Source organism: Dendropsophus ebraccatus, chromosome 3, assembly GCF_027789765.1.
Source record: "Dendropsophus ebraccatus isolate aDenEbr1 chromosome 3, aDenEbr1.pat, whole genome shotgun sequence".
Lineage (NCBI taxonomy): Eukaryota > Metazoa > Chordata > Amphibia > Anura > Hylidae > Dendropsophus > Dendropsophus ebraccatus.
The window spans coordinates 188691368-188704627 of record NC_091456.1 but is presented as its reverse complement, the minus strand read 5'-3'; the positions used below and the strand labels follow the sequence as shown (position 1 = coordinate 188704627).

The following is a 13260-nucleotide window of genomic DNA, read 5'->3' as shown; positions in this document are numbered from 1 at the left end:
GGTCTCTCTGCAGTCTTATAGGAGCTTAATTATCTTTGATTGTTAATTACTGCTAATTAGTCTCTTCTGACTTGTTCCAGGGAACCTGAACTTAACCCATTGTTGTGCTGCCTTCGGACTCCAGGAAAAGAAAATTACAGGTGACAAATTTTATTTCCGTAGTGAGAGGATATCAGGGAGGATGGATGTTATGATGAATAAATGAAGATATATCCTGTCACAGGCCGAGTGGTAATAACTCTCTCCCTTATAGTATACACTCCGGCCGGGATCCCCAGCGGCACCGTAGAAAACGGACATTTGTTTTCTGCGCCCGCTATTCTTTGAATAGCAGCTGCAGAAAACCCTGTCAGTGCACACTGTGGAGTGGGCGGCTCCGGCCGCTTGCTCCATAGTGTGGTGTGGGGAGTTCTGATGCGGGCACCCACGGATGGGCCCGCATCAGAACTCTAAAACCCTAAAGATGTCAGGATGATCTTTAATGAGAACGGCCGTTCTGTGACCCTGTTGGATCACGGAAAGGCCGGTCTCATAAGTAATATGTGCCTAACTCTGCAAATCACTTCATCCAATAATGGAGGAGTAGGGGATTTCTATTTTTGGGCTATAGCAAGTCTATCCGCTAATAGGCCGGAGTGTTCAGTGAGCTGGGAATTTTAAAGTGAGCAAATAATGTAAGGATTTCTTCCCCAAAAACAGTGAGGTTTGGACAAAACCACCACATATGTAACTGGGTAGCTTTTTGAGCGCAACATCGACAACATAAATTGGAGTCATTTCAAGTCATATGTGCTAGTCTACTTGGGGTGAGGTACCACCTTATCTGAATTTTTCTCATTTACCAATTGATTGGTTAATGCATGTAGTTTTTTAAAATCCAATTATAAAGTTGGCGCCATTGTTCTTGCTCAAAGCTTTCTGCCAATTCCTCCTCCCACTTACATATAAAGGTCAGTTTAGTATTAGGATATGTATTTGCCAACAAGTTGTAAGCTGCGTTAAACCTTTAGTGTGACCTTTCCGTCTTAAAAAATAGTTGTGAAAATCTGTAAGTTTAGGATGAGGAGGGGGCCAGTTCAAGGAATCTAGGAAACATCTAGCTTGGAGTTATTAGAAGAAATGAGAATGTTGGAGAGACAAAATGGACGATAACTCAGAGAACTGCTTATCAGGCTCCGAATCATATAGGCAGGGCCGGACTGGCCATAGAGCATTTCTGGCAAATGCCAGAAGGGCATGCTCCTCCTGACCCAGCAACTCCTTTCCCCTACCGTAGGGAGGAGGAGTCACTGGGCTAGGAGAAAGACTGGATCGCCGGCCCACAACGCTCCAGTCACCCCCGGCTGATGCGCGGCTGGCGGAGGTGTCCGGTCCGATCCCCGGCAGCGCGCGCATCATAGAGCTCCTTGTGGCCGTGACTTCCGGTACAGAGAGTGCACGTTAGAGACGCTCTCTGTACCGGAAGCCCCAGCGCGCAGAGCGTTCTATGATGGCCGTGCTGCCTGGGATAGCCGCGCATCAGACGGGGACAGACGTAGCCTGGAGGAGAAGAAGAGAGGAACGGTGGGGGTGGGGGTTAGCGGGTTGTTAGGTGAGTTTTTTTTTTTTATCTGCTTTGCATGGGGTGGGAGAGGGGGGGGGAGAAGAGAGAGGGGGCCATCCACAAGGGAGGGGGGGAGAGAAGAGAGAGGGGGCCATCTATAATGGAGGGGGGGAAGAGAGAGGGGGCCATCTATAATGGAGGGGGGGGGGAAGAGAGAGGGGGCCATCTATAAGGGAGAAGAGAGATGGGGCGGGTAAGAAGAGAGAGGGGGCCTTCTATAACGGAGGGGGGGAGAAGAGAGAAGGGGCCATATATAAGGGAGGGGGGGAGAAGAGAGAGGGGGCCATCTATAACGGGGGGGAGAAGAGAGGGAGCCATCTATAATGGAGGGGGGGGGAAAGAGAGGGGGCCATCTATAAGGGAGGGGGGAGAAGAGAGATCGGACCATCTATAAGGGAGGGGGGAGAAGAGAGAGGGGGCCATCTATAAGGCAGGGGGGGAGAAGAGAGAGGGGGCCATCTATAAGGGAGGAGGGAGAAGAGAGGGGGCCATCTATAAGGGGGGGAGAAGAGAGAGGGGGCCGTCTATAACGGAGGGGGGGAGAGAGAGGGGGCCATCTATAACGGAGGGGGGGGGAGAGAGAGGGAGCCATCTATAACAAAGGGGGGGGGGAGAAGAGAGGGGCCATCCACAACGGAGGGGTAGAGAGAAGAGAGAGGGGGCCATCTATAAGGGGGGAGAGAGAGGGGGCCATCTTCAAGGAAGAGGGGAGAGAGAAGGGGCCATCTACAAGGGGGGAAGAGAAGGGGCCATCTATAAGGCAGGGGGGGAGAGAAGGGGCCATTTATAAGGGACAGGGGGAGAGAAGGGGCCATCTATAAGGGACGGGGAGAGAAGGGGCCATCTATAAGGGACGGGGAGAGAAGGGGCCATCTATAAGGGACGGGGAGAGAAGGGGCCATCTATAAGGGACGGGGGGAGAGAAGGGGCCATCTACGAGGAGGGGGGGGAGAGGAGAAGGGGCCATCTATAAGGGGGGGGAGAGAGAAGGGGGCATCTATAAGGGGGGGGGGGAGAGAAGGGGCCATCTATAAGGGGGCTACATAGAGGGATGCATATACTATAAGGGGGATCACATAGAGTCAGGGCTACCTACTAAATGAGGGTGTAAAGGGGCCCATACAGATGTGCAGTGTGTATAGAGATGAGGATGGTGCCAGTGTGAGAAGCCTAATATGTTTCTCTGACAGATTCTGTGGATTCGTGGCTCGGAGAAGTTCTACTGGCCCAGGACAGATGGAGAAGATAAAAAGGGAAGAACTCTGATCAGAGAAGACGTCCCCTGTGAGTCACCTGATGTAACTGCAGTGTACAGAACCTGTGTGGAGCTGCGTCCACCTCTATATGACTGTATGAGGTTATAGTAATCTTTGTACAGTGGATGTTATTTAGTAGCAGCGGTGGTGTTAGTCAGTATGTGGCGGTATTAATGCCACCACATACTGACTAATGTCACCTCATACTGACTAATACCACTGCATACTGACTAATATCACCACATACTGATTAGTCAGTATGCAGTGGTATTAGTCAGTATGCGGTGGTATAAGTCAGTATGTGGGGGTGGTGTTAAACTCAGCACGGTGACCAGGAAGCAGTCTGTTTCTGTACACTGTGTAGTGGTGACGACCTGTAACTGCAGCACCGCTACAAAGTACAGAGACAGAAGCTTCTGACCCCATTTACTGTGTTATTATCTGTAATTCCAGTCATGGCTGTGATGATACAACATGCAGCCATGCTGCACTCACAACATCGTCTCATAACTTATCACCGCACGGCGAGTGGCCCTGTGTGCTCGGATTTTCAGCCCCAGTCCGGCCCTGCATATAGGTCTTGTAGAGGTTGGCAGTTTAAGGACATCCATGTGGGGAAATCCATTAAAGGAGAGAAGAGATTTAAGAAAAGAAAGGGGAATGTGTCTTTTAGTGAGATGAACCCAATGCCTTTCTCCAACAATTTTTTACATAGGAGGAATGATTGTAAGGGTAAAATCAGAAACAAGATGATCCTCTAAAGTAGACCAAATATGGGATGGAGATGAGGTCCAGAAAATAATTGTCTGGTCTAAAATTGCCGCTCTATTATAAGATACTAGTTCAGGAACTCCTAGGCCACCAGTACTGAGCTTTCTAAGTAGAAGCTGCTTCATGACACGTGCTTGGAGCTAACTTAATAATGTTTGGAGCTGACAAAAAATTAAGGGTTGGGATGGTATATGGTATTGTTCTACAAAAATAAAGAAATTTAGGTAACAATACAATCTTTACCACATTTACTCTGGCCATCCAAGAAAAAGGGAATTGTGATAATCTATAACATTCTGATCAAAGATCTGTTAGGAGAGTTAAAGGGTTATATAACTTTATAATGTGTGAATCATTTGCTTGTAGCTGTTCCGCCCTTCCCCCCTCATGAGATGAAATAAACGTTACACATTCACTGTTGACCACGTCCTCTTCTCCCACCGCCATTTTGTGACAATGTCTGAAATGAATTGGAGCAAAAAGGCTACTGGTGGAACGTATCACATGGCTTCCGGCCAATGAAAAGGTTGCCGGTGTGCACCAGTAGCCTTTTCGCTCCCATTCATGCCAAAGGAATCCGGAAGTGAAGATCCGAAGACGTGGACAGGGCTGAAAGGACTGCGGCGGGCGGGAATTTCGAATGGTAAATGACTCAGGATAGATGGTGATTTTTTTTTTCCTACCGCCGGAGTTGGGGTTTTTGAGAAATCATATAACTTCATGAAAGCCTGACGACCCTGAACAAATCCAACCTGATCTGGTTGAATCAGATGAGGTAAAATATTCTTCATTCTTATAGCGAGTATCTTGGAATATACAAAAACACAACTTCAGCCATAGCAACGTGCTCCTGCCTAGTGTGAATGGTGTTCTAGGAGAGCTGACCAAATTTGTCTTTTTTCTGTGTTCCAGATGGGGGAGTGGCTGCCTCTACTTGGTCGTGCGCTCCACCCATTCCACCCAGGTGGTGTAATTACTTGTGCCAGTATAAGATGGATCTTGCATGCCCAGAGCATAGGTGTTTTTCATGCCATGGAGAGGCCATAGTACAGTGTAGGACTGCCCCGATATGAGGCCACCGTAACGCAAATGGTTACCAAGAGCCTCATTATTTTTGTGAAACTGTTCTACAACCTCAATTCCAAAAAAAGTTAAGACACTAAACAAATTGTGAATAAAAACTGAATGCAATGATGTGGAGGTGCCAACATCTAATATTTTATACAGAATAAAACACAAATCAAAAGTTTAAACTGAGAGAATGTATCATTTTAAGTGAAAAATATGTTGTTTCAAAATTTCACAGTGTCTACAAATCCCAAAAAAGTCTGGACCGTTTTTACCACTGTGTGGCATCCCCCCCTTCTTCTTACAACAGTCAACAGACGTCTGGGGACAGAGACCAGATTCTCAAGTTTAGAAATAGCAATGCTCTCCCATTCATGTCTAATACAGGCCTCTAACTGTTCAATCATCTTGGGCCTTCTTTGTCGCACCTTCCTCTTTATGATGCGCCAAATGTTCTCTATAGGTGAAAGATTTGGACTGCAGGCCGGCCGCCATTTCAGTACCCGGTTCCTTCTCCTACGTAGCCATGATGTTGTGATTGCTGCAGAATGTGGTCTGGAATTATCTTGTTGAAAAAGAGATGATGTCTAGATGGGAGCATATGTTGTTCTAGAACCTGAACATAGCTCTCTGCATTAATGGTGCCTTTCTAGATATGCAATCTGCCCATGCCACAAGCACTCATGCAACCCCATACCATCAGTTATGCAGGTTTCTGAACGAGCGGAGCCTTGATAACAACTTGGGTTGTCCTTGTCCTCTTTGGTCATGGATGACATGGCGTCCCACTGTTCCATTAAGAACTTCAAATCGTGGCTCATCTGACCACAGAACAGTTTTCCATTTTGCCACACTCCATTGTAAATGACCCCTGGCCCAGTGCAAACGGCTGAGCTTGTGGAGCTTACTTAGAAATGGCTTCCTCTTTGCATTGAAGAGTTTCAGCTGACAACGGCGGATGGAGCGGTGGCTTGTGGTCACTAACAATGCTTTCTGGAAGTATTCCTGAGCCCATTCTCTTATTTCCCGACAGTGGCGTTCCTGTTTGAGGTGCAGTGACATTTAAGGGCCCGGAGATCACCAGTATCCAGTAGAGTTTTACGGCCTTGACCCTTACGTACAGCGATTGTTCCAGATTCTCTGAATCTTTTGATGATGTTATGTATGGTTGATGATGACTTGAAATTCTTTGCTATTTTACGCTGGGTAACACCATCCTGGTGTTGCTGCACTATATTTCTGCGCAGCAATGGTGGAATTGGTGATCCTCTTACCATCTTGGCTTCAGAGAGACGCTGACACTCTGAGTAGTTCTTTTTATACCCAAACATGTTGTCAATTCTCCTAATTAGTGTTGATTGGCCTTCCAGCTGTTCCTTATGTGCTCAATGTCATTTTTCCAGCCACTTCTTGCTACTTGTCCCAACTTTTTGGGGGATTTGTAGACAGTGACAAAAATTTTTTACTTAAATTGATACATTCTCAGTTTAAACTTTTGATCTGTGATTTGTTTTCCATTCTGAATAAAATATTAGATGTTGGCACCGCCATATTATTGCATTCAGTTTTCATTCACATTTTGCTTAGTGTCCCAACTTTTTTTTGGAATTGAGGTTGTAGTTGACACTGGGACTTGAGGTGACCAGGCCTGTTGGAGCTGTGCTGCAGTGGGAGAGGGGCTGGCTTCAGATTTCCTCCTGAGCTGTTGTCTTGCAGGGTCTGCCGGACCTAGGCTCATCAAAACAATCTACAGTCTCTTCAAATCTTTTTTTAATTCTTTGTACTTGACACATTAAAGGTGCCGGCCACCTCTGCAGTGAATCTGGTCTTCAGCCTCTTGATAATCAAGGTTTTAGTTGCAGGGGGGATTTTTGGCCTGGTGTCAGTGGTCAAGTTGCAGTTCAAGTAAAGGTCTGGGGTGCTGCAGTTCTTTTTATACACACCCACTAATTAACCGATCAATTAGTGAGCACAGGGGAGGCTGGAAACTAGGATTGGCTGATTTATATGACAAGGTGACAAAACTTTTGTCTTGACAAAATCTGACTTTTCTGTGTTCATTAAATAATCAATATTTCAGCAGTGACGCAATTTATTTTTGTTAAAAAAAACTCATTTGGAAGGGATTCAGCTTTCATATGAGTCATTACTAAAACCAATGGATGAATTTTAAGTCAGGTTATAAGCTTTGGTTTCCACAACATGGATAAGCGACAGAACTTCTGTCAGGGACTGTACTATACACAGAACTGTTTTACTACAAAATACGGATTTTCAATCATAATCATTTAGAATTCTTTATAATCATTTACCTCATTAATATAATGGCTTCTCCCTTTTGTGAGTTCTTTGATGTTTACTAAGACGTGATTGCCAAATAAAACATTTCCCACAATCTGAACATGAAAATGGCTTCTCTCCTGTGTGGGTTGGTTGATGCCTAACAAGTTCTGATTTTTGAGTAAAACATTTCCCACATTCTGAACATGAAAATGGCTTCACCCCTGTGTGCGTTCTCTGATGCGTAACAAGCACTGAGTTCTGAGTAAAACATTTCCCACATTCTGAACATGAAAAAGGCTTCTCCCCTGTGTGAGTTCTTTGATGGTAAATAAAATTCTTTTTATGAGAAAAACATTTTCCACATTCTGAACATGAAAATGGCTTCTCCCCTGTGTGTGTTCTCTGATGCGTAACAAGAACTGATTTCTGAGAAAAACATTTTCCACATTCTGAACATGAAAATGGTTTCTCCCCTGTGTGAGTTCTCTGATGCATAAAAAGATCTGATTTATTAGCAAAACATTTCCCACATTCTGAACATGGAAAAGGTTTCTCCCCTGTGTGAGTTCTTTGATGGCGAAGAAGATTTGATTGGTTAGTAAAACATTTCCCACATTTTAAACATGCCTTCTCTGCTGTAAGATTTTTTTGGTGGGTGAAGCATGAGGGTGTATCTGGGATAGTGGACGGCTCCTCATATGTATCTTGTGTGATATGATCCTCTGAGGAGATCTGATGTCCCCCTGAGCTCCTGGTAGAATCATCTGCAAAGGAGAAAACACCACTTCTCTTATTTCCCAGTAATAGAAGCTTAAACATATTGCAGACATGGAAAGTTACTCTTTTTTATGTAACATAATAAGAATGATCAGATCTGTTCCCATCCACAGGAAGTGTCAGGGAGAAGGATTTAGAAGCTGTAGGCCGGGTAGATGACATCCTAAGGGTCTGTAAAACACATACAGACTCGCAACGTAAATTTCGCTAATCTGTCAGGTCCTGGCAGTTCCCTGTCACTACATACTCGCAGCGGTCTATATAATTCTGCTGGCCCCTTAACCCCTTCAGCTCCCGCTCCGCTGTGTCTGTATACATTACTTCTCCTCACGGCACGGGTCACGGTGTACTGCTCTCCCGCCCAGCCAATCAGTGGCTGCGGCTGGGCAACACACTGATTGGCTGGGTGGGAGAGCAGTACGCCGGGACCAGTGCAGCGAGGAGAGGTAATGTATACAGACACAGCGGAGCAGGAGCCAAAGGGGTTAAGGGGCCGGCAGAATTACATACTCGCAGCAGGAAGAAGAATCTAGAAGCTGGAGGCCGGCGAGATGACTTCCTTAGTAGTAAAAGTAATGGAAACTTTTCAAATAAAAAATTGGACTATTGACCCCCTACATACCGATAACCTGCTGGACCCCAACCAGCATGGCGTTACTGGGGGCAGATCACCGCTTTTCTCTCATTTTCTGCATAAGTCACGTGGGGCAGTGACCCGGCCAATCTCTGGCTACATACGTCCTTGGTAAGTGTTCAGAGCCTCCCAAAGCCAGGTATCCATCAATGGAACTGTGAAACAGCTGTCTGTGGATGGATACCTGGCTTTGGTATTAAGTATTACGTCTGTTTATCTGGAGTTGCCGTTACTTTACATATAAGCTATAAATTGGTAGAATATGAGGCCAAATCGTCTACACTGTATAGTGGTGGGAAAAAAAGGGCCATGAGGTCTTGTCAGAGGCCTTTCCTGCATCTAAACTAAGTATAATGGTCAAAGGTCATGAGGGGTCATATACGCGATCATTGAAAAATTGTCTACTCTAGTAAGCACTTTTTTTGGAACAAAGAAAAGACCAAATATCGACACGAAGAAATATGGAGCACAGTTCGGTCGTATGTATAATGTTGATTGAACCACATACATTTAAAAAAAAAAATGAAAGCCAGTATATTACAGACCTGCTTGCGATCACAACCCCTTTATTTAAAATTTCACAACAGGTGCGCTATAAGATGAGGACAGTCACTATAGATGCAGCAGCAGGAGACTGATAGTGATATATTGTCCACTGGGACTGTGCTGTATATTAGAATTTAGGCTGAATGATTATATAGATGGAAAACTGACAGGACACAGAACTTATAATATTCCACACAGAATAGTTACAGCCGGTGACTGAGGAGAATGTGTGACTGTTCTCTGCATTTAGTGGTCACTACTCACCTGGGCGGTTACCTGTGGTGATGTCCTCCTTATACTGCTCATCACTGCTGTCATCTGTCTCCTCTTCTTTTGTCTTGTCTGTAGCATTAATATAATTCAGATCCTTCCCTGTAGTAACTTCCTCTTTATACTGCTCATCACTGCTGTCATTAATATTGTTCCCATCTTCCCCCTGATTCATAAGATGTGAGAGAAATATTGTAAAAGTCATCAGACAGGAGAAGTCAGGTGGGATGTACAGATCATAGGGAACATCTCCATCTACCTGATCCTGTGGGAGAAGAGGACGGGGACATCTCTCTGGTGCTGTTCTCTTACTGGATCTGACTGGAGGGAACACATACAGAGACTGAATTCATTCTTTCCATCCAGATAATACAGAGAGGAGGTGTGTATATAGTCCTGTCTATTACCTGCTGATGGGAGGGGCTGCTGATCCTCCAGCATCACATCCTTGTACTGATCCTTGTGTCCTTCTACATACTCCCACTCCTCCATGGAGAAATAGACCGCCACGTCCTGACACCTTATAGGAACCTGACACACACAATGATCACACAGTCATCCCCCCCACCCCTCCAGTGGTGTTACTGTATAATGTCCCAGCATTCCCAGCAGCCACAGTCTCACCTCTCCACTCAGCAGCTCCACCATCTTGTTGGTGACTTCTAGGATCTTCTCTTCCTCCATTTCCTCATGTATCAGGGGCCCTGGGATTGGGCTCAGGGTTCTTCCCCATCCTTCACACCCAGGGGCCCCACAGCGCCCACTAGAGGACTTCTTCACTACTGTGTAATCCTGTGTATGGAGAGACACATTACTATCACTCCATCCATTCCCAGAATCCCTCACCACTCCAGTCCTATCCATCTGTTATTCCATAGATAAGAATGATGTCATGATGACATCACTCCCAGAATCCCTCACCTCTCCAGTCCTATCCATCTGTTATTCCATAGATAAGAATGATGTCATGATGATATCACTCCCAGAATCCCTCACCTCTCCAGTCCTATCCATCTGGTATTCCATAGATAAGAATGATGTCATGATGACATCACTCCCAGAATCCCTCACCTCTCCAGTCCTATCCATCTGTTATTCCATAGATAAGAATGATGTCATGATGACATCACTCCCAGAATCCCTAACCTCTCCAGTCCTATCCATCTGTTATTCCATAGATAAGAATGATGTCATGATGACATCACTCCCAGAATCCCTCACCTCTCCAGTCCTATCCATCTGTTATTCCATAGATAAGAATGATGTCATGATGACATCACTCCCAGAATCCCTCACCTCTCCAGTCCTATCCATCTGTTATTCCATAGATAAGAATGATGTCATGATGACATCACTCCCAGAATCCCTCACCTCCCCAGTAAGCAGGAAGAGTATGTGTAGGGTGAGGGTTATTATCCTCTCGGCCATCTTGTCTCTGTCTCTCTCCATGGTTGATGGGTCGGTCTCTTATATAGAAGATATCAGCAGGGGATCCTGGAGTGTTGGGAGATGAATAGAGAGAAGAGGAGACAATGTAATATATCTGACACCGCACAAAGCCTTAGGGGGAAAAAAAAACCACTTCATACATAAGACTTAATACAGTTCAGTCCTGAAGGGGTTAATCCTCCCGCTGTCCCCCAGCTCCTTCCCTCCACCTGCAGAGCTGTACAGGAGCTGTCTGCTTCCAGGACCTGCCATGATGTCACAGTCATGTGATCAGTCACATGGAGGAGGAGGAGTCACATGATCAGGGGCTGCTGCTCAGTGTATTAGTGATGGGAAATCTAGTTCGTTTTGGTGATTAGTTCATTTAGTTCAGTATTTCTCTGGATTCTGCTGAGAAGATATTGAACAGTTCTAGTTCATTGCACAGAAGCTCTGGCTCCTAGGAGGAGTTATAGTCTTGTTAAAATGATCAGATATAGTTAATACATCTGATCATTATATAACAAACTTTTGTTAAAGGGGTACTCTGGAGAAAATAAATTCAAAAGTTATTTATTCAAGTTAGTAATTTCCTTTTTTTTCTTTTTTAAATAGTCAAGCCTCCCAGTACTTATCAGCTGCTGTATGTCCCACAGAATGTCATGTTGCAAGGAGATCTGTGTCAGACTGGGAAGATTACATGACTTCATGAAGGGCATACAGCAACTGATAAGTACTGGAAAGCTTACTTTTTTTTAAATGTTTAACTTTCATCATTCTCCAGTTGATTTGAAAACATTTTCTTTCAGTTTGTTGGCACCCTCTGATCAGATATTGGTGGCCTGTTGAGTGTAGGCCATTAAAGGGGTCCTCCGGGCAAGGAGGATCCCCTGATCAGGAAAGTATATTAGAAAGTTAATCAACTCTGTAATATACTTTGATTACCTATACATTACCTGGGCTGGGGATCCTGCAGCGCTCCGGTGCAGCTGCGGGTCTGGAGCTGGTGACATCACGACTCCAGCTCCGACCCGCAGCGCTGCAATTCCGCTATGGTTAGCGCTAGATGGCGCTGCGCTAATCATAGGGATAATACGGAGCTACGGGTCGGAGCAGGAGTCGTGACGTCACCAGCTGCACGGAGCGCCAGGGGATCCCTGCCCAGGTAATCTATAGGTAATCAAAGTATATTACAGAGTTGATTAACTTTCTAATATACTTTCCTGGGCAGGGGATCCTCCTAGCCCGGAGGACCCCTTTAATATGCAGATTTCCCATACCCCTTTTAAAGGGGTCAGCCTGGATTAAAAAATGTTATGAATGTTGGTGGGGGTAAAAAAAAAACCTGAACTTGCTGATCCCAGTCCCCCATAGCTCCTCTAGTTGCATCCAGGACCTATCTCAGAAAGACCTGCCTACTAAGCAAAACTATGGGCACCCCCCACACATAGATAACCTTTTTTTAATCTCAAAAAACCCCTGTAACTTTACTGGGTACCTGAAAATACCTATTTTGTTACCCTGTACACAATATTACCCTGTTTAACTATATTTATGTCTTGTGAGTGGTCAGCTCTGAGACCCTAAATGTTATCATTTGGTCTCAGAGCGCATCACTCTACCCACAGGTACAGTATACACCTATAGATTTATCTATCTGTCAAAGACAGAAACTGTCTAGTTTTGCCCACAGCAACCAATCACAGCTCAGCCGGAGTTTGTTAAGATTTGAAAGCTGTTCTGTGATGGATTGCTTGACAGTTTCTGTCTTGGTCCAAGGCAGGCAAGCATTTTCAAACAGCAGACAGTTACACAGTTCAAAGCAAGACTTCTCATCTTTATTTATGAAAAACACAGCTATACAGCCCTATTCTTGTCTGATCTAGCTAACATATTAATTTGTCACTATATAGGTAATTTACTGTAAGCCACCTACTACAAAACACCTATGTTAAATATAGAAAATCCCACAGAACAGAGACATTAAAGAAGCAGTTCAGTTTTGTTTTTTTTCGCCCCCCCCCCCCCCCCCCGGGTAGCCGCTGTCATGTATACTTACAGAAGATGATCGGTGTCCCGTTCCCGTCGGTCCGTTCCCGTCCCGTTCAAATCGGGCACGCTCACGTCCGCGGCGCTGTGACTCCTCTTCTCGGCCTTGTAATTTGAACGCCGGAAGTCCTGCGCTTCCATAGCGAATGCATGGAAGCGAGTGACTTCTGGCATATAATCACTGGTCAGAGAAGAGGATTAGCAGCAGCTGGCGGATGTGAGCGCGCCCGATTTGAACGGCACCGCGGGACGGGAACTGACCGACGGGAACGGGACACCGATCATCTTCTGTAAGTATACATGACAGCGGCTACCCGGGGGGGGGGGCGAAAAAAACAAAACTGAACTGCTTCTTTAAGGTAGAACAAATGTTACATCCTATATGGCTTCAATAACTATAGGTCCATATTATGATTCAAGAACAGGATTTGTCCAACTTTGGAAGTTTTGAGTCTATAACTCTGTTTCTTCTCTCAGTGACAACTTGTCCGGCTTTGAAAATATTCTCTCACAGGGAACAGAGGAGGCCATAATACACAGTCGCCGCTTTGCCAGTTGAAAAAGTCTTGGATAAA

The 13260-nt window shown here is 45.3% G+C and overlaps 2 protein-coding genes and 1 pseudogene across 2 annotated transcripts in view; 2 read left to right on the top strand and 1 right to left on the bottom strand.

The window, feature by feature from the left end:
* LOC138786597 (zinc finger protein 208-like) overlaps window positions 1–13260 on the top strand; it is a 646972-nt pseudogene that overhangs the window by 73303 nt on the left and 560409 nt on the right.
* Window positions 1–13260, top strand: part of LOC138786727 (zinc finger protein 271-like) — a 256641-nt gene that overhangs the window by 83700 nt on the left and 159681 nt on the right. The window lies entirely within an intron of this gene.
* LOC138787588 (uncharacterized) overlaps window positions 1–13260 on the bottom strand; it is a gene marked incomplete at its 5' end in the record, with an annotated part of 98129 nt that overhangs the window by 56606 nt on the left and 28263 nt on the right. Inside the window, 1 exon segment of the mRNA XM_069964934.1 lies at window positions 7101–7740. Coding sequence (XP_069821035.1) covers window positions 7101–7740 — 640 coding nt within the window.